Raw genomic sequence first — 21,857 nt, 5'->3', positions numbered from 1 at the left:
TTCACTCGGCGGCCATCTTTGAAGCTCCTCTCTTTGAAACGCTACCACAGACATCAAATTCATGCAGTGACTCGATGACTTTACCGATCGGCGATTGGCTCTCACTTAGAAGGCGGGACTTATTCTGCCATATTGAGCATTGCACTTTTCCCCATTCAAAGCAATACGAGTGACGAGTCTTGTGTTATTCTCTAGTCTTTGGTAGTACTCACACCGTCTCCAACGTCACCAAGTCTCGCCCCAATCGGCCTGACGGGGGCGCTACCGTGATCAAAAGTACGTAATGGCTCATAACTCCTAAACCGTTTTTTTTTTTTTTTTTTACCTACTTTTGCGAACTAGTCCAAGGTTTTTCGTCCCATTGGAAGCAAACTAGTGCAGAAAAAATCTCTGGAATCTGATTGTCATAATTATCAAATAAAAGTCGAAATTTCTATTGACGTCGATGATGGTACGGAATAATGTTCGAAGTAGCCGTGCCCACTTTTACAAAAACAGCTAGGCTATCCATCTTGAACAGAATTAGATAATTTCTCCAATTTCTCAGTCTGTGGTCGCGTGAAAAAGGACACGGCGTCTGGCCACTTGGTGGCGCTGTAAAATAAAAAATAAAAAAAACGGAAAACGGCTATAGCTAGCTACACCACAGTCAGTCAGGAGTCCGATTGACTTGAAAACTGGCATGCGGTGTCTTTGTCCAAGGTGCCGCGATTGACTACGAGGATATCTTGAAAAACATGTCCGCTGTTGGCCAATGAAGTTCGAGCGGCTGTCAGACAAGATCAACGGAGGCCGATGGGAGCGAAACTCGCTGGGCCTGTTAGACTCACGGCCCCAGAGGCCTGTGAGAAATTTGAAAGAAATCGACCACCTTCGTGTTTTTCACATGCGTAAAGGGTTATCATGGGATTTTTCGCACAAGCACACAACATTCATACCATACATCCTCGTTCTGAGCAACTTTACCTCTAAGACCACCGCTGTCAATCGAGTCGTTCGTTAAATATGGGAAATTATTCATTTAAAAACCTACTTTCGCAAAAATAGTCCAAGGTTTTTGGCTCAACCTCGATAACTATTAAAAAGCTTTATATTTCCTTAGTGAATTGCCTGTAAATTATGTTTTCTATCTATGATCAAAGTGGCTACATGCTTGCTAAATAAATACATTTTACAAATGTGCTTAACGGCCTTAAAGTGCTTGAACCCCGATAATTGCTGCTAGCAGCAATAATTGTATTTTTTATTGTGTATAGTATGTTATGTCCGTTGACTGTCAACCAAACCGTTAAAATTTGAACCATAAGGGCGGGAACCAACTGCTGAAAATAACTAAACGACGTAAAAAAAAAATGACCCAACAAATTTTAATATAACCTAATATGTGGTTGGGGTACTATAAAAAAAAACACCCCATTGTTTTTTAACCAGTTTGTCTGCAAATGTGTTTGTCTTCAGAAAACAAGGTCCTGAGTGATAACATCTGTGAAGGCTGCCCAAACTTTTGACCCAGAAACAGGTGTCGTTTACCTTCTTTTTCCCCTTGCAGTGGCAGCACACCCTCCACAGGTACTTGAGAGTCCTCCACAGCAGGATGATGAAGAGACCCCCAAAGAAAGTGACCATGGAGGAGGCGAGGAAAGCCCACCACATCCGCTGGCCGTTCACAGGGTCACAGGGCACGTCGGAGGTGTACGGGATGATCACATCCATCTTCCGAACCGAGGACGGACCCGCTTTTGAATGCTCGATTGGATAAGTCATTACTGTGGAGAGCTGCTTCTCATCACCGTCGTTATCTTCATCTTCTTCAGTGGGGAGCATCGAGCGTCTTTCTGTTGATTTCAGCGCCCCACACCTGATGATCAGCCATGTTGGTCAGGGCGGACACCCCGCGAGTGTGTGCCCGTGTGCGCGCACTCTCCTCCCGCTACGCTCTCCGCTCTCGCCCGCTCTTCGGTTCTCCACGCAACCACTAACGCGCAGTTGAAAAGTCGTCCTCAAAACGCACTACTCCTATAAAAGCGTCGGTGCGTCTTTAAACGAGGTCGTGCCGGGGATATTTATCATGATGGGGGAAAAAACATTCCCACGATTTAAAGCCTGCGTGACCGTCCGCGAGCTGATCTCCCGTGCGCTTTTCCCGATGATGGACAGACTGCGGTCTAATCACCTCGCGCTCATTCGGTAACGTGTTGCGTTCAGCTCCGGTCTATTCATCCGGCGAGTTCAGGGCAGATTTACAGGTACCGGAGGGCGGAGTCAGTCGGTCTGATGCCCGTCAAAACGTCTCCAAAACCCAGCGAATAGTCCAAACATCCATCAGTCGCTCCTATTTTACAGACATCTGTCGAGCTTAAAAAAATATCATGTATTGTCGTGGGCGAATTATGCGAGGGGGTGGGCGCTTAAATACTGGTCAAATAGTCAAAACGCTTCAGTCACCATAAAAAAGTACGATTTCAAGTTAGTCAGAGCGCTAAATTGGCACGAGCGAAGCGCTTTAGCCCGAGAACGTAACCATGGCAACAGTGTTATGACGAAAATCGAGTGGTGTATCGAGAGAGAAAAACACATAATATGCAAGTCTGCGATCATTGTTTATCAATGTATTGTTGACGTACACACACCACACGAATGTAACACACTGTGCTTTGTTTAAAATGTCTTTAACATACTTAAGTAGCCTAAACATTTGTGTTGCTCGAGACCAACTGGATTACTGACAGAAAAAAAAATAGCGTGAAAGTTATTGAATAATTCAGACATTATACAGTACCGATCAAAAGTTTGGAAACATTACTATTTTTTAATGTTTTTGTAAAAAGTCTCTTCTCATCAAACCTGCATTTCTTTGATCACAAATACAGAAAAAAACAGTATTAATGTAAAATATTTTTACAATTTAAAATGGTTTTCTATTTGAATATACTTCATAATTTATATCTGTGATCAAAGCTGAATTTATCATCATTACTCCAGTCTTCAGTGTCACATGATCCTTCAGAAATCAGTGTAATATGATGATCTGATGCTCAAGAAACATTTATGATTATTATCAGTGTTGAAAACAGTTGTGCTGCTTAATGTATTTTATAACCTGTGATACTTTTTTCAGCATTCATAGATTAATAAGAAAAATTTAAAAAGCAGTTATTCAGAATATAAATCTTTTTAAACAATATACACTACCGTTTAAAAGTTTGGGGTCAGTCATTTTTTATTTCTTTAAAAAAAAAAAATTATTCAGCAGGAGTGTGTTAAATTGATAGTAAAATATTTATATTGTTAGAAAGGATTTCTGTTTTGAATAAAGTATGTTCTTTTTAACTTTTCATTCATCAATAAATCCTGAAAAAAAAAAAAAAAAAAAAACAGGTTCCAAAATAATATTACACAATGTCACACGTGTCCTAAGACAAGAACGGGTATTGTAAATCATATTCAAATGTTGACTACTGTATATATTTACATAGAAAACAGCTTTTCTAAATTGTAATAATATTTCACAATATTACTGTTTTTTGATCATTGTTAAAGTCATTTATATTGGATCCCCCATAATTCTCAGCAAACACAGAACGTTCCTCTAACGTTCTCAAATGGTTCCTTTTTCTTTTCTTTTCTTTTGTTGAATCTAAAGTTCCCAGAAAGACAAACATGATCTGGTTTCACCCCGGTAACCACAGTATGGTATACTTTCGAGGATAGTATGGTTACCATAGTAAAGGTTTCACATTCATGCTCATGTTTTAAACCTCATCATGAATACTGAATTATTGCACACCACCAGACCTGCGTGCATTATAGTTTTTAACATATATCTTAATGTATTACTTTTTATTTTATTTTATTCCATTACAAGTGAAACTGGAAATATTAGAATATGGTGCAAAAAGTTCATTTATTTCAGTAATTCAACTTAAAAGGTGAAACTAATATATTATATAGACTCATTACTTGCAAAGTGAGATATTTCAAGCCTTTATTTGTTATAATTTTGATGATTATGGCTTACAGTTTATGAAAACCCCAAATTCTAAATTAGAATATTGTGGAAAAAATGTCATAAGCTGTAAGCCATAATCATCAAAATGATAACAAATAAAGGCTTGAAATATCTCACTTTGCATGTAATGAGTCTATATAATATATTAGTTTCACCTTTTAAGTTGAATTACTGAAATATATTAACTTTTTGCACCATATTATAACTTTTCCAGTTTCACGTGTGTATTCTGTCATTGAAGAGTTTCTCTGAATCCACACACACTTCTAGGGAAGTAAAGAAAAATCAGGAATCTGTTGAAAAGACAAATATTCCACACAAGGATGCAAATATATTTACAAAAGCTCACTGGAAAAGTTGCTAAAAATAAAAGTGAGATTTCTTTTAGCCACATTTGCATCTTTTTTCATCCTTTTGCTTGAAAACAAATAATCATCATTCTGTCATCTGATATTTTCGTCATCCAGAAATAATATTTCACCTGATATGTGATGTTTATATAACCCTCATTATGATGATGATCACACTGAAGTAGGACACGACGCCATCTGGTGACTCCTCACAGGAACTTCACGTCATATAATCCACATTTGCACCATGAAAACACCACAGATTGAAGAAGTTTAACTTCCTTATAGTTTTCCATGAACTGAAAACATACAGACTCAGACGGGGGGAAAGAGACAAAGTTACTCTGCTAAACAAACGTGCTTAATTTAGACTTTATTAATGTAACAATTACAAAAATCATGTTTTTGTCATAGGATTCTTTAATGTGGCAGTACCAATGTGTTATACAATTATAAAACATAATGGAAAACTATTTTAAATGGAATTATGTGTTTTTTTCCAGCTACACAAACACAGACACCAGAGTTATGATGAACATGACGTGATGTGGAAGCAGCTAAACCAGGCGACTCGTTTCATTGGTCATCAGGGGTCAGAAAGGAAGTGATGTCACTGTGGCTAAGGTAAACAGGAAGACTAGTGCCGTACCAAAGCTCTCCTGCCACCGGGTTTCACTACAGAGAGGATTAGAAGTGTTCCCGGACGAGGATTACTCAATCTCCCGTCCGGGATTAATAAAGTAGGTTTGTCCACCTTTCCATTGAACTCGAGTGCAAAAAATACAGGCAAAGCTGAAGAAACCCTTTGGCACATCCGTTTCTGAAGAGGAGAGCTTGTTTCTTAAGACACACGCACTATTAAAGGGATAGTTCACTTTGAAATTAAATGCTGGTGTGTTTTATCTTACCTGAAGTGCACCCAAGATGTAGGAGTCTTTGTCTCCGCAGTAGTTTCAACTTTTATATTTTTAGGTCAAACCGTTCTTGTGTGTCAATCATATAATGCAGGTCTATAGGTACCAGTGACCCGCGGGTCAATGTATAAACAACCCGCACCCGACCATAATAAGTGTTTACACTGGGACTATTTTACACTGGTTCGGATCACTGCCGCTGCGCAGTAGCCCAGGACCTGCGTGACTCGTCATAGACGTACACAGAGAGAAGTAGATCCGGCTACAATGTTCTTCCGAAAGACGCATTATTCTGTTAATAAATGCAAGTTTATTATCGCTCGCTATAGCGCCAAAAGCATCAAAAATAAAGCCTCACAAATAACATGCAAGTATTGAGGCCCCAGACAGCAGTCATTTAGTAATAACCTATTCTTTATTTTTTTTACCTACACACAGTGTGAATATTTTTGTTATTGCATTTCAAATAGGGCCAGTTTATAGGCTTCTCCTAGGCTTACGTTTTTAAATTACAAAGGCCCTACTGATGTTTTTGTTATTGTATTTTCAATATTATAGGCTATTATTTGTGCATAAACATATCTGGTTATAGTAAACATACCGTTTGTTTGAAGAAAAAAAAATGTATCCTTGCTGTAAGCTTACAAGAGCGATAATATCATTAAATGTGAAGGGGGCCCTAAAATATTTTCTTGGGAAAAGGGGGTCTCAGACAAAAAAAGGTTGGGCACCACTGCTGTATGGTATCGCCTAGTCTCGCGTAGCCAGACCTTTAGACTGACGGCTGAAGGTCTGGAATTCATAGCAGCTTTCTTTGGCCAAGGCCCGCCCATAAGGCCGTTTGACCGACATGTCAAACAACCAATTACAGTTCGTTTCGTTCAGCGTCACGGTTCGGGGCGTGGAAATGTCCCCACAACAACAGACCGGCGTGCAACAAGTCTCCACTAAGTGCCTCAAACAAAACTCCTGGACATCTCTTAAAGAGTCTATGCCTTGAACCTCGCATACTTTCTACGTTTAGCTGATCTTGATAAATGCTCATTGTCACTCATGTAAACACAACAGTTTTTCTTCCGCAATCACACGTCTGCGCTTTGTTTCCCGGCGGACCGAAAATAAACGCGACACTCGCGCCCCCCGGAAATCCGATAAAATTCAACCAATCAGATGACGACTTCGACATTCCTGAAGTGTTTCCAGTTAAGTGTACCGTATGCATCATATGGTACACGTGGGCGTGACGTCTGAGGCGGAGACTAGGTATCGCCTACTGTTTTGTAATAAAGGCTTGATTTATTCATTTATTTCGTTTCATTTTCTTAACAATTAAGATGCTGCATGTGTTTATCCAGTCTAATCGAAGTGTGCGTCTCTCCCCGGACTTTCCCAACAAAAAGAGATTGTAGGACGGCTAATAGAAATGGTACTAGTTTGCGCTTATCCGGGATGTTTACACCGATGTAAAAAAAATACATTTACGTAAGCTCGCGCGAACTCATCCGAGAGAGAGATCACTTCCGGCGCTCTACGGCGCTTGCCTAAGTAAACAGATCAGATGGACGTGGTTGTGTAAAAGAGATAAAAACGATATAAATACTGTTCGTTTTATCACACAAACCGCTTGTTTCGTGTCTTAGGCCATCAATGTGCACTTACGATGGGGAATTGTGTAATTTGGACTTTTCTCTGCATGCTTTTGGAGACAGTGCCTATAGACCTGCATTATATGATTGACAGACAAGAACGGTTTGACCTAAAAATATCAAAATTGAAACTACTGCGGAGACAAAGACACCGACATCTTGATGCACTTCAGGTAAGATAAAACACACCAACATTTAATTTCAAAGTGAACTATCCCTTTAAGCATTCGGCCTACAAAACACATTTAAATTAGAGTTAAAAAAAAACGAACTGGACAGTAAAAATAATCAGAGCATATAGTAAAATGATCATGCAGCAGATTATTGCATCGCTCATTTAAATAATAAAAAAAAGTACACTTAAAAGAAAATGAAATAAAGAAACTGCTACATTGAGGTTTAAAGGAGCGGTTCACCGAGTTCCTGCTGCTCTTTTCCATGCAGGGAAAGCCAATGCAGACGAGTGCTGTCAAACGTCACACACAACTCGTGCGCTTCATCCTGATTCTCGACAGCTTTGAGTGTGGGAAAAACCCTCAGCTTTTAAAATACATTATTTGATGTTGTTTAGAGGTTTTCCAGCCCGTCTGCGTTCAGCGTGTGCAGAAGAGCGGCTCAACATCCCGCTAAACGTCTACACGACGGGTGAACGAATCCTTTAACACCGCGATCAGAAAACAAGTCAGTATTTTTAACCGTAAAGTGTCTGTGAACTAGCTCGGATCGGGACAGATACGTGAAGTTAAACGTTCAAGTAAGCTGGTTCATAAACATCGACTCTGTAAACATGAAGAACTACATGAAAGCCCTCATAAATTAGTGTTACCACAGAGAACACAGGATATTGCTGCTCGCTCGCTCGCGGCGCAGACGACACTAGCGGATGTGATCGCCGCCGGAGAGCTTGTTCAGGGCTGGGCTATATCGCCAAACATAACTAATAAACAGCAGTATTTACATAAAATTACAAAGGGAGCATTCTGGGAGTGATGATGCAAACTAGTCTTCCAATCAGATGACCAAGTAATATATAATATTAAACACTTATACCCAGCCCTAGTGAGTTTTACAGCAGTGGAGTGTTGAAACAGTGTGAGATTGCTAGCGAGGCGTTGTTATTATTGTGAAAGATGTGTGTGTGTGTGTGTGCCTTTCTTCACGTGCTTCCGTCAGGAATCCACAGGACTTTGTTCTGCTCCTGGTCCACGACGGCCATGATCTGAGTGCATATGTTGGACAGACTGCCGGCCTGGACGACACCTGCATCAGAACAGCACCAACACCAATCACACACCAACACGTCGTCGTCACATGTGCGTCAAACGTGGAAACGCGTGTGTGTGTGTGTGTGCACGTCTCAGACCTGTGAAGTATTTGCTGTAGTCTTGCTCGATCCTCTGCGCCGACTCAAACTGCTCTTTGGAATGTTTTTGTGACACTTTGTCTCGCAGATACACGGGGTCTTTCTGCTCCCTGAGTCAACAAAACACACACACACACACACTGAGTGCAGACACGACTATTGCCAAACTGCACACACACGTCACATGCGTCTGGAAGCACAGCTGATGATTTACACAGGGTTCGTACAGATTCTGTTAAATCAAATTCCAGGACTTTTTAGGGTTTCAAGGACTTCAATCAGCACTTATCAAACAATATCTTTATTATTTGTTATTTTTATTTCATTTTTTTTGTGGACCACAAACCCAGTCTGGAGCCGCACAGGTATATCTGTGGCAATAGCAACTATACATTGTACGGGTCAAAATTATCATTTTTCTTTTATGCCAAAAATCATGAGGATATTAAGATCATGTTCCATGAAGATATTTAGTAAATGTCCTACCGTAAATATATAAAACATGTATTTTTGTGAGTGAATGCAGCACAATCGTGAACATAAATGCACAACTTTAAAGGAGATTTTCTCAATGTTTACATTTTTTTGCATCAGATTCCAGATTTTCAATTGTTGTGTCTCGACCAAATATTGTCCTATCCTAACAAACCACACATCAGTGGAAAGATTATTTATTCAGCTTTCAGATTATGTATAAATCAAAATTTCCAAAAATTGACCCATGTGACTGGTTTTGTGGTCCAGGGTCACATGATGTTTCACTTCATAGAGATCGATCCATTGACCAGCGCTGTCAGGAAGGGGAAATCCCCTTAACCATTGAAAGTGATTTTTTGTTCCATGAATATATGATTGACCTGAAGAATGAAAGTTGTATTATATACATATATATATATATATATTAGATATAGAGGTATTTCGCATGGCTATGAGCTGATATCACTAAATATAGCTCTATATAATTTTGCATGAAACGATTGTATTTTCTCAACAACAAAAAAAAATCAAACACTTTTCAAGCTCCACTTCAAAAATAGTCTGTTTTCAAGTATTCTCCAGGACTTAAATTGCAGCTTGAACAGCTTGAACGATGTCAGCTAGGACATGTGGTTTTAGTAGAGCGACTCGGACTGATTCAAATAGAGTCGTTTTCTTAAAGAAACAACGCGATAAGAATCAGACATTGTGTTGTCAATGCAATATATAACAATGCAATATTATTGAATGTAACAAGATGCATTAATTCTACATAATCAGAGGAAAAACAGCTGTTCAGGATCAGCACACATCTAAAGGCGGACGTGACGTCACTCACTTGATCTGCTTGGCGTTTCTGTATCGTATGAATATGACGATGGGATAAATGTTGACGACGTGCAGCCGCTCGATGGCGTGAGAAGCGATGTCCAGCAGACAGTGGCACTCCTGAGAGAGAGAGAGAGCGAGAGAGAGAGAGAGTGAGAGAGAGAGAAAGAGAGAGAGAGAGAGAAAGAGCGAGAGTGAGAGAGAGTGAGAGTGAGAGAGAGAGAAAGAGAGAGAGAGAGAGAGAAAGAGAGAGAGAGAGAGAGAAAGAGCGAGAGTGAGCGAGAGCGAGAGAGAGAGAGAGAGAGAGAGAAAGAGAGAGAGAGAGAGAAAGAGAAAGAGAGAGAGCGAGAGAGAGAGAGAGAGAGAGAGAGAGAGAGAGAGAGAGAGAGAGAAAGAAAGAAAGAGAAAGAGAGAGAAAGAGAGAGAGAAAGAGAGCTCAGCGGTGAGACCCGTGAAGAATGACAATGTTTTGAGTGATAAATATAATTAGATTTATGATATGATATTACTATATACTATATGTATTTTAAAATAACATTATATTTATTATATTTTATATTACATTGTAGAGGGAGAGTGAGAGAATAACAATTTATTAATAATAATAATATTTTATTAATATACTACCGATACATGCATTACAACTACATTTACAATCATATTGTTTCATTGTATCATATTACATAGAATACATACATATAAATACACACACATTTATTATATTGTGTATGTGCAAATATTGTATATATAGTAAATGTTTATTTTAACTAATAAAATTACATTTTAAAGATTTTTTTTTTGGTATTGAAACATTCATTTCATGACGAATTTCCTAATTTTTTACTGTTTTGTTACTTTGTCATTTATATATATTTATTAATTTATCAGATACTTTTTATGCAATGTATTCATTTTCAACCCAGATTTCTTCTTAATGTGTCCAGATGTTTGAATTGTGAGTTTTCTCATTATGCTCAGAGGTGATTCTCCTTGAGTCCATAAATAGGCTTCTTTGTCTTTAAGTGAAACATAAAAAATTCATGAATGGAGATTTAAATGGCCTGACGTGAAACTGAACCCAGCGTCCGAGGTCTCTCACCTTCTCTGTGATTTCTTTAATGGAGGCCACAGTGGTGACGTCGAAGTGTCCGCTCCTGCGCTTGTAATCGATGAAGAGACAGTCTTTGACGCCGCGCTCAATGGCCTGCTGGGTCGCCTTCATGCCCTCTGAACAAAACCAAGAGCGAGCGACAGAGAATATGATCCCGCAGTCATAAACCCACAAACATGAGAACTCAGTCCTGGCAAAGTTGTGTTTTAAAGGGGTCATGACATTAAACTTTGCTTTGATCTTTGACATACAAGAGGTCTTTGTGCCATAAAAAAAAAAACATCTGGCAAGTTTCTTATCTTAAAATGCTTGTTTGGATATTGCGGGATTTGGCGTCCCGGAGCACGTTGTATGATTATGTTTGTTCAGAGCATTTGACAGTTTTGTAAACGAGGCACAGTTTGATGCAATGACGGTATTGGATCTCACAGCAGGAAGTGATTTCATAATGCTTTGTCTGTAAATGATGGCTTTATGTGGATAATGTTATCAAAACGCTTGCAATAGGAAGTAGCCGTTGATACCGTTTCCTATCTAATGACTTTAGCTAATCATAACAGTGGCCATTTTTTACTAACACGCCTTAAAAAAAACTATTGTTTCAGAATGAGGGTTGAAAATCATAGTTTTTCTACATATATATTCGTTCTTGTGCAAAAAACTTTAATAACACTATAAGTGAACCTCAAGGAACATTAAAAAAAATTACAAAAAAATGTCATGACCTCTTTAAACAGACATTATATGTCAAATGTGAGTAGATCTCACCAGGTAAACAGCGGCAGTATTTCCCAGGAGCCTCTCTGAGCAGCATGTCTTTGATTGGCTCAACAAGAGGGCCCAGTATCAACACCGGCCTGCGATTGGCCGATTCCACTTTCTGCACGCGCTGATAGGCCGGACTTACACAGTCTGAACACACACCATCACATAAAATGAGAAATTAACCATGAAACGTGAAGTTTTAGAGCTACAGAGCTGCATGTGTGTTTCTCACCCTCCATGAACAGCACTGAGTCTGTGCTGACGGTGTCTAACGCAGGAGCGTCACGGGCGTCTTTAGAGTTGCTGCGCTTGTGTTTGAGTTTACGCCGAAAGAATGACCGGCGCGCCGCGGCTGAGAGCGTTTTACCGGAGCCGCTCTCGTCCTTACCGTCTGTGATGCTGTACCGCCGCTGGGAGTCTTGATCCATCCTACACACACACACACACACACACACACACCTTATAAGATACATACACGCTTTATCATGTGCACTGAAGTTTCTAAAGTCTCCCTGTGGTGAAAATCCAGCTTTTAATGTTGTTTATGCGTCTATGTGGAGTTATTAATAAGCTTTAAGACAAACCATGCGTAAGTTCATAAGTCGACAGCATTGCTGAGTATTTTCTGCTTAAAACTGCAGTGAACCAAAGACAGTCTCAAAAACACGGTTTGAAATCGCTGGTGTTTCTGACGTCACACACTACCTTGACCAATCAGATCAACGTGTGATCGTCAACCAGTGGATCTCTGAGTGAGTGAGTGGAGGTGGGGCTCATTTGCATATTCATAGAACCACGTATACTAAATCAGGCAAGGGTGCCGAGTTACATTCAAGATATTTTAAGGCAGGAAGACACTTTTTTCAAGGAAAAAACATTTAAATATGTAATTTTGGTGATCAAAGATGAGTTTTAAGTTTTAAGGGATAAACTACAGGGGGGCATTAAACAGCTTGACTCTTTATAAATAAATAAATAAAAACAGTGATTATTACATGAATATCACATAAAGACCTACATGCACTTGCTGGGCACATGTCCGCGCATCAGTTTCTGTGCGTTCTCGTCCAGTTGCCATGCCAACCAGTAGCCGAAATTCCCCCTGGGCAGTGTGTCGTCCACGTAGAGAATATCATCCTTCTTGAAACTCAACTCCTGCTCTAAATCACCAACATGGTCAAATAAAGCCCTGGAAGACAAACACATGAAGAGAAAGAATATGCAAAGCATCATGCAACCATATAGATGTTATAATATATATATATATACACATCTTTTTGACAATATTCAGTATATATCTTAATATTTACCTATTTGCTCTGATTGTTATCAGACAGAGGAACCAACAGTTATTGTGGTCAGTAAATATTTATATGATTGTTATCATTAACTAAAAATAATACGTGGGGACCAAAGAGGTTCATGAAACTAGTGTGGCCTTTATGAAACTAAATTAATTTATCGTTCAAAGGAAACTGTCTGATCATAAATCACATGATTAACCCATGGGGTTATAAAGAAGAAAATAAATAAATATGCAAACATTTTCTAAGGAGGACAAAATTGTTGTGCAGTTTAATGTCTTTAAAATGAAATATCTGCAACAAGTGACCAATCAGAATCAAGATTTTTATACGTGTAATAAATAACATTAATCTTTATTATTAATGGAACAAAGATTCTATATTCCAGTGAAAACTTCAGTCTGCTACCTGATGTAAAACCCGTCTCCTGGTGCGTCTTTGACCCTCCTGAAGTGTTCGGGTCGGTTCTGGACTCTGAGGACGACGTTCTCCGCGGGTTTCAGGATCTCGAGGTACACCTCCTCGGCGGTTTTATTCTTCAGGCTTACTGAGTTACACTGCAAACAGGAAATTACATCACACCAGGGAACCGACTTTAAGGAGCCACCTCAAATGTGTGTGATGTCTCTTCTGTACCTCCAGGATCAGGTCTCCAGGCTGCAGGCCGTCGACTCCTCGAGCAGGACCGTCCTCTTCCAGGCCCTCAACAAACACCCCTGTCAGGTTTCCTCCGCAGATCTTCAACCCCGGATCCACCTGAGTCTTCCTCAGCACCACCTGCCTCGGCTCCGCATGTTTCCGGCCCTCGCTCCGATCCCTGGCCAATCACAGGGCAGATGGCGCAGTTAAAGCGGCACTCGGTAACTCTAGCCACCGCTTTGCTGATTTTCTCAACGAGCTCCCCTACAGCTGCGGTGCGTATATTTTTCACATCACTGTCGTAAAGTCACTTGCGGCGCGCCGGCGCACTCCTCCCCCTTTCTACCGCTGCTCATGTGCTTTTGTTATGTTCGGAGCCGGTGTGGTGAACAAATGAGTCCCAGGCGCACCAACTTTATCGTGTGGAGCATGTCTACCGAGGTGGGTAATAAATCATACTCAGTATCATATAACATTGACATGTACATTTTTTGTATTCCGTAAAGCAGTTCGTGTTTCTCGCTCTTTCTCGCTCGTACTCGCTTCTCACGAGACTTCCTATTTTCAACTTACCGGGACGTTAGTCCCAATGTTACAAGGCTGGTTTTCCGCCTGGGAACGCTGGGGGGAGCGGGGAAAGTAACCATTCTCACCAGAACAGATTATTTAACCATCCAAATGATTTCTAAACGGATTTATTAAGTTGAAAAAGTTACCAAGTGCCGCTTTAAACCAATCAGGCTGCGTTCTCCAAAAGCATCGTTAGCCAACTATGTTTGCAAGTTCCATCGTTATCAGCAGTTCAACGAGTCGGTGTTTCCCGCAACTATAGTTCTAATGAACATTCGCATCACAAAGTTGTGTGGTTGGTAAGACCGCTCTCGACCTGCGGTTAGAAGCAGAGTTTCTTGTTTTCATGACATGTGGACTTAAAGCGTAACTCTCGCCAAAATGCAACTTAGGGTCTTTTTGTGAATCTACCCGAGTCAAACTTTCGTTTAAAAGCATAATTAGAATGGAAACGCCACTTTTAAGATTGACCGTATTTTCGTTTTCGGGTCAAAATGCCTTTTGAATGGGAGTGCTAGGGCACTACAATGATAGCTTCAAAATGTTTATGCTATTTTAAATAGCTATTTTTAAAACACTAAGGTGGCTCGACACAACATGAAACTGCGCTGGAAGTGTCACCAGGGGCTCTACACATGAACTCCAGCATTGAGAACATTGTGTACACAGAGTTTACTAAAAAGAAAGATTTTTAACAACTCACTGTAGCTTTTGTTGCCGCCGGCATTTTGTCAATCAAAAATAGTCGATCTCCGAATGCAAATGAACTGACTCCGTATGAGGAAATGTCATGAAGTTGTAATTTCAATGAAAAGCATGATAACATAGACACTTAGCTCATGGCAATATCTATTCAAATAATAATAATAATAAACAAGGGGATTAGAAGCTTTCCATCTTTACTCTCCTCTCTGTTACTTTGCATTCGGAGATCAACTATTTTTGGGAAACAACAACAGCTACAGTGAGTTGTTTAAAACCTTTCTTTTCAGTAAACTCTATCATTGTAGTGCCCCTAGCACTCCCATTCAAAAGGCAAAAATACGGTCAATCTTAAAAGTGGCGTTTCCGTCCTAATTATGCATTTAAACGAAAGTTTGACTCGGGGTAGATTCACAACAAGGTTGCATTTTGGCGAGGGTTATGCTTTGTTTTTGAAGAGTGTGCATGTGTGAACGAGCTCTAGTGCGTAAGAATGAGTCTATGATTGAATCTGGAAATAAAGCAAAATAACTGAGAAAAATTTGAAATACTCCTCAGATGCCATGTCTGTGATTTATAGCAAAACATCTAGCATTAACTCGATCTCAAACAGATTCATTAAAATAAGTTATTACTCACACCATCACACACACATCAACACATCCATGACATTAACCAACGCGGTTGAACGACCACTTTGCGACACTAAGGTTGCGGGAAACAGTCGTGACTAGCTAATTCATTTCTTCAACTAATTTCTTGTGCGGGAAACACACCCCAGAGCAGTGACGCGTTCACACTCCGAGAGAAGAGAGCATGTGTTGGTTACCTGCCGGCGCTGTAAGGGCTGGATGTGGGCGTGGCCTGTTTGGAGGGCGGAGTCACGGTGCCCTCGTCCTGTTCGCTGAGCGTCTCGGGGGTCCCGGGTGTGGAGTGAGAGCTTATGGACGACTCCATCCGGGAGCTGCCAGCATTGGATGACATGTATAAGTATTATTCAGTTCAACTCAACTCACATTTATTTGTATAGCGCTTTTACAGTGATCTGTTATCAGAGGTGACTGTGTATAGACAATCACAGTTAGGAAAAAATGATTAATTTAAACAACAAGCTCATTTAACAATGAGCTCATTGGAGTAATGAATATTATGCCATGACTACTTTCAAAACTCCTGCTAAACATTTTAGGATTAACCCTTAATACAGCCTAGTACCGTATTGTTCAGAATATAAGACGACCCACCTTATTTCAAGATGTACCTTTTGGAGAAAGGCTTTTTGAAGAGCAAATCTTGTATTTTATAAAGAAAAATATTTTATTTGGAAATAAATATTAAATTTTTTGTATTGAAAGTTTGGTAAACACTAGTAAAATGTACCAACGTTCACATTTAAAAATGACAAACCATAAAAATAACCAGTAGCCCATCTGAATTAGGCCTATGTAACAATTAGGCTATCCATCTCATAGTGAAAACCATGTAGCCTACCAACATGTCATCAACAGAAGAAGTGAAATCTTATTGCAGTTTTGAAATTTGAAAACGTGTTAAAATCACGGAAAGTTTGGTCCTCGCCGATTTGTTTCAATGTATTTCTAAGAAAAAAACAGTGTCTTACATTTGTAACAATACGGTATATAGCAAATCAACTGCTTGTATCATCACAAAATGTAAACTATATTATCGCCCAGCTCTAATCTCTCTAAGATATTAATATTAGTATCAAGCTTTTCTGTAAAGCTGCATTTTAAACCATATAGTGAAAAGCGCTATACAAATCAATTTGACTAGCCATGTCAGGATTGTGAAGCATCACATGCAGTGTGTGTGTGTGTGTGTGTGTGTGTGTGTGTGTGTGTGTGTGTGTGTGTACCTAGAGCGAGAGTGATTGCCCAGTTGGTACATGTGTGGGTTGTACTGTGCCAGTATGGTGATGATGTCACACTGCTGCCCAATGATGAGTCTCGCCTGCTGCTCGGTGGCGTTCCTGAGATTAATGCCGTTAAACTAAAGAGAGACAGAAAGCAGAGATTCACATGTTTTCCATTTCAAAGGAAGCTCTTTATTTCTCCGAGTGTTTTCTAACGCACCTCGAGCAGCTGATCTCCAAACTCCAGGTGGTGCTGTTGAGCAATGCTGCCTCCCGTTACCTTGGAAACAAAAATCCCGCCGTTCTCCCCGCCCACGATAGAGATGCCCAGAGGCTCCGCCCCTTTGGGGATAGTGACACATCGCGGCTCTTCTATGTACGGCCTGAAGTGTGAAAACACACAATATGGACTTCATCAACCAACAAAACCCAAAATCTAACAGTTCTTAAACCACCACAATCAGTGACATGTACACATATGCATTTACCGCCATTTTTAGAGATGTATAGAACAACAGTTGCTGTATGATCTATCGAAATTTCAAAAGTTCTTAATCTGTGACAATAATTTTGACTGGTCGGTTAGTGTATAAAAAGCTACAGATATTATTTAAAAGAGATTAAAACATCTGCCAAATGTAAGTGTAAATGCAATATTAAACTTATAAGCTCTACAGGGTATGCTATACATTATGTGCAAAAATGGTTCATATAAAAACATTACATTCTACACAAAAAACAACTGCTTGCCACAGTTTTAAGGTTAAAATCACTCAAAAAAATTACAATCTATTAACTGTTCTCATAAAATATAAAATACTGTAAATTGACTTGCATGGTTTCTGTGCACAGCCTGCAGATGTGATCGCTAATAATAATAGTCCATAATTAGTTTTATTGATCAGTTGTCACTGATCACTCCTTTAAAATAGCATATGCATTCAAAGAGACATGGCATAGAAAGAAAAGCAAATCACATCTGATTACTTCACTTAAACAGCAAAAACTGAGCCTAAACACAGCATGTTTGTTGGTTTTTGTGTTCTCACTGCGTGGTGGACAAACCTCAGGATCCGTAAAGACGCAAACCACGATCTCTGAGCTCGAGAAAGCTTCAGGTTAGACCTGTTACGCAACGCACATCTGGAGCAGGAAGGAGAGAGAGGAGAGAAATGGGGCAGAACACCAGACAGACTAGAAAGGAGTCAAGCAGAATTGAGATAAATAGACTATGAGAGGAAGAGGGGCTGAAGAGGAGGAGAACGGCCCTGAATGCCTTGAGATGAGGACAAAAGCAGCACATTTACTCACCCTCGTGTTTTTATAGACCTGTGTGATATTGTATCAGTGAAACACAAAAGAGCTTTAGAGCTTCTGTGAATGAGTATGAAGTGAATAACAACTTCAATTGTAAGCCTGTCTCTAACATATATCGATCATATGACTTCAGTAGACTTGTAATACACTACGAGTCATATGGACTATTGTTATGATGCGTTTATGTCCTTTTTCTACTTACTATGAATCGTTGTATTGAAGAAAAAAAATGGTGAGATTTTTCAGAGATTTTAAAGGGGTCATGAACTGGCTTCTTATATTTTTTTATATTGTTGTCTGAGGTCAACTTATGACGTTCGCTTGGTTTTTACATTCAAAAACATCAGAATGAATCAGTAATCGTCTATTTTCTGCCCTGGTTTTGAGCTAGCTCCTGAAACGCTCGTTTTTATGGGCGTGTGCATTGAAGACTTGGAAGTAAACGCCCACTGCTATGATTGGATGACAGATTTGCATATTATAATGAGTCATGTAATGCGTGAATCGATGGGCGGTGCTAAACAGGCGGTGTTGAAGTGGGCGTTGATCTTCTTCTGTGGAGGCGGGGTTTGAGACCCTGTGACGTCATAGATCCCCACTCTGAAAAGCCCGTCGTTCGCTGTGTCTGGTGTCAATAACAGCTTTGATTGGACTAACAAGGAAGTTTTCAGTTCTGAAACTATAGTATGATGACCTCTTATATGTCAAAAGCTCAAGGAAAATTTGATTTCTCAGTTCATCACCCCTTTAATGAGGGTGAGTAAATCATTAACATTAATTTTTTCAATTTCTAATTCTACCTGTCCCTTCTCCTGTCTATTGGCACAGGGCTGACTGACAGCCTGGTGTGTGCGGAGATGGAGCCCTGTGATTGGCTGCTGGTGAAGGATGCGGCGTCCAGAGGAGAAAGGGGCGGAGTTACGAGACTTGGGCTGCTGCAGTCAGAGTGAGATAGTGATCCTGAAACACAACAACAAGTCATTAATGGTTTGATTTGTACAATAATATGTACATTCATCATTGACGCAACAGCACAGGTAGTGTGTTGACTACATAATGTTATAAATCAGATTTTTATGAGAGAACACACCTCTATCAGAGCCTTGAACGGATCGAGCGTAGCGGGGGGTGGAGGGAATCTTAATGCGCTGCTCGCGGTACTGAGACAAACCTGCAGACGAACACAATCAGTATCCACAATTACATCATGATCAACAGTTACAGACTACAGACTTCAGATAACCAATCACTGATTGCATATTTTAGACTGTGATTGTCAATCTCAGATGTTTGATTAATCAATAAAGATTTTATATTTCCAATTATGATTTGAAATTATCAACGTGTGCAAAATTTTTACGGTGCAAAATGTGACAAACCTTCAGGTGTGTGCTAATAATAAGTACTATTACTATTATTAAAGAAATTATTTTGTTAAATTATACAAACTAAACCAATAAAGAATTTTTAAAATAGCAATACTATTGTGCTACAATACTATTTATTATTAATAATAATAACGTGTTTTTTGTCAAATAAAATATTATTATTTAACCATTAAGAAATATATTATGACATTAATACTATTGTACTGTAAAATAAAAATAGAGAATTTAATAATAATAATAATAATAATATGTCGTTGTTGTTTGCTAAAATAAACCGTATTTTTCAAATATAATTGTATTACATTACAGAAATTAAGCCAATAAATAAATATAGTAATATAGTAATAATAGTAATACTATTATACTGTAAAATAAAAATAGAATGCTTAATAATAATAATAATAATAATGCTTATAATAATCATTTTACTTTATTAAACAACATTCATAGCTGTCTTGATTTTTTTAGCTTTCAAATGTTAAGCTTTAACTTAGGCTGAAAAATGCAAGGAGACCTTAAAGCTTCTCTATTGTTGACAAGTGGCAATAACTGCAGTCCACGTGTTATTCTCACTACTGAACATGACAAAAACTGCGGTTAGGTGTGAGAGAAGTGTGTGTTACAGACCCAGTCTCGCGCTGGAGGGCAGGGAGTTGGTGTTGTGCTGTCCTGAGCCGCGAGAGCCGTCGAAGAGTTCACCAGAGCACTTGTGGTTGAGATCCACACTCCATCGGCCCTGGTGCTGCGGACTGAGGTCGAGAACACACAGAGAGATTCACCGTCTCACATCAGAACAGACGACATACATCGGTGTGTGTGTGTGTGTGTGTGTGTGTGTGTGTGTGTGTGTGTGTGTGTGTGTGTGTGTGTGTGTGTGTGTGGGTCTCCAACAGAGCAGTAACCGAACCCGACCCGAGCCCGACAGGCATAAAGATATTTTTGTCCGAGCCCGACACAGTTAAAATCTAATTTCCTCATACCAATGACACATGTACGTTTGTTTGTATGGAAAGCCCGCTTTTATTAAGTAACTGTAGGAAGGCATTCGGAAATGTACAACAAATAAGCGCATTAGCGCACACGGGGCAACAAGCGCACGTTAACACAGGCGCGCGCACATTATGCACGTGTTTCGTTGTCACGGCTACATAAACTAATTTCCGCACACAGGAAGACAGATGTTATGGGAATATTTTAATAACAAAAACGAACGTTTGCATCAAGTGAAAGCATCAGGCACATTGGCTACCTACATAATAAGCCGTTTTAAATTTAAAATGTTCAATGCCTCATTGCGCTGATGTAACCGAGCCCGACCCGAACCCGAACATCATTTCTAAATATCTGTCCGAACCCGACCCGTCGGGTATCCATCCTCTAGTGTGCATGTTTATCTATACTTGTGAGGACCAAATGTCCACACAAAGATAGTAAAACTTGAGATTCCCTACTTTATGAGAAGCTTTTGCTGGTCCTCACAAGGAAAATTGATTAATAAACAATTAATAAATTGAAAATGTAAAAATGCAGAAAGTTTTCTGTGATGGGTAGGGTTTAGGGTGTGTGTGTGTGTGTGTGTGTGTGTGTGTGTGTACCTGACTTGAGTGTGTGTGTGTGCTGGAACTGAAGGAGGGTTAGTGGTTTTGACACAGTGACTCCAGGCCGTGTACACTGGGTTCCTCATGACTGCGGTGACAGCAGGGTAGGGAGACAGTGTTCTGGGAGTGGTGTCTAGACACACAAACACACAAAAAATGTTCTTGACATCACTCAGCGTGAACATCTAATCTTTTCACTCAACTGTGGCTTTAAATGAACATGGTTGTGAAGGCGTTCATGGTGTCAAACTCACGTGCTTGTGCAGGAGAGAAGCCTGAACTATGGCGATTTGAACGGAAAGGAGAGAACCGAACCAGATCCACAGGTTCTGGAGAATGATCCTCATGAGAGAAGCTCTGCACGAAAGAAAAAGGATGAGGAAGTGAAGACTGAGTCTTGGGATAAACCACGTTTTGCTAAGTTGGAACAGTTTACACAAGGTTATTTTTTTTAAACAAAAACACTTGTTTATTGTCGAGTATCATATTTGATATATCAGGTTTTTATGGCTCACAGTCTGATATAGTGAGAATAAGAAGGGGAAAAAGCTTAAAGCTTTAAGTTTTATTCAGAGGCCAAAAATATGTAATATTTTTATTTATATTTACAGGTGAAACTGGAAAAATTTGAATATATGGTGCAAAAGTTCATTTATTTCAGTAATTCAACTTAAAAGGTGAAACTAATATATTATATAGACTCATTACATGCAAAGTGAGATATTTCAAGCCTTTATTTGTTATAATTTTGATGATTATGGATTACAGTTTATGAAAACCTTTTCACAATATTCTAATTTTGAATTTGGGGTTTTCATAAGCTGTAAGCCATAATCATCACAATTATAACAAATAAAGGCTTGAAATATCTCACTTTGCATGTAATGTGTAGTTTTAAAACATAATGCAATGCAATACATTGATGATTGAGAGATGAACTACGGTAATAAACTTTCCCCAAAAGCCTGATGATCGTATTTGATACTCATGATTTTTCTATAAT

General features: G+C 39.4%; 2 protein-coding genes across 8 annotated transcripts in view; both read right to left on the bottom strand.

Moving 5' to 3' along the window:
• kcnma1b (potassium large conductance calcium-activated channel, subfamily M, alpha member 1b) overlaps positions 1 to 2,349 on the bottom strand; it is a 112,722-nt gene extending 110,373 nt beyond the window's left edge. For all 4 annotated transcript variants that reach the window (XM_079595081.1, XM_079595082.1, XM_079595084.1 and 1 more), the window contains exon 1: positions 1,531 to 2,349. In XM_079595081.1, coding sequence (XP_079451207.1) covers positions 1,531 to 1,824 — 294 coding nt within the window. In that variant the 5' untranslated portion in view covers positions 1,825 to 2,349. The remainder of the gene's footprint in view (positions 1 to 1,530) is intronic.
• A 2,366-nt stretch (positions 2,350 to 4,715) lies between these two features.
• dlg5b.1 (discs, large homolog 5b, tandem duplicate 1) overlaps positions 4,716 to 21,857 on the bottom strand; it is a 40,053-nt gene continuing 22,911 nt past the window's right edge. For 2 of the 4 annotated variants that reach the window (XM_079595075.1, XM_079595076.1), the window contains exons 17-34: positions 21,109 to 21,211; positions 20,852 to 20,987; positions 19,884 to 20,005; positions 18,959 to 19,039; positions 18,669 to 18,828; positions 17,617 to 17,694; positions 16,772 to 16,934; positions 16,555 to 16,688; positions 15,508 to 15,642; positions 13,404 to 13,584; positions 13,176 to 13,324; positions 12,482 to 12,652; positions 11,696 to 11,892; positions 11,467 to 11,610; positions 10,687 to 10,814; positions 9,598 to 9,707; positions 8,283 to 8,392; positions 4,716 to 8,179 (exon numbers count right to left, since the gene is read on the bottom strand). In XM_079595075.1, the coding sequence (XP_079451201.1) occupies positions 8,076 to 8,179; positions 8,283 to 8,392; positions 9,598 to 9,707; positions 10,687 to 10,814; positions 11,467 to 11,610; positions 11,696 to 11,892; positions 12,482 to 12,652; positions 13,176 to 13,324; positions 13,404 to 13,584; positions 15,508 to 15,642; positions 16,555 to 16,688; positions 16,772 to 16,934; positions 17,617 to 17,694; positions 18,669 to 18,828; positions 18,959 to 19,039; positions 19,884 to 20,005; positions 20,852 to 20,987; positions 21,109 to 21,211 (2,406 nt within the window). In that variant the 3' untranslated portion in view covers positions 4,716 to 8,075. The remainder of the gene's footprint in view (positions 8,180 to 8,282; positions 8,393 to 9,597; positions 9,708 to 10,686; positions 10,815 to 11,466; positions 11,611 to 11,695; positions 11,893 to 12,481; positions 12,653 to 13,175; positions 13,325 to 13,403; positions 13,585 to 15,507; positions 15,643 to 16,554; positions 16,689 to 16,771; positions 16,935 to 17,616; positions 17,695 to 18,668; positions 18,829 to 18,958; positions 19,040 to 19,883; positions 20,006 to 20,851; positions 20,988 to 21,108; positions 21,212 to 21,857) is intronic. The other 2 variants (XM_079595077.1, XM_079595078.1) reach the window with 1 other exon arrangement.

Source organism: Phoxinus phoxinus (assembly GCF_949152265.1).
Source record: "Phoxinus phoxinus genome assembly, chromosome: 21".
NCBI classification, from domain to species: Eukaryota; Metazoa; Chordata; class Actinopteri; order Cypriniformes; family Leuciscidae; genus Phoxinus; species Phoxinus phoxinus.
Note: the sequence above shows the minus strand (reverse complement) of the source record. Positions and strands in the feature narration are given on the sequence as shown.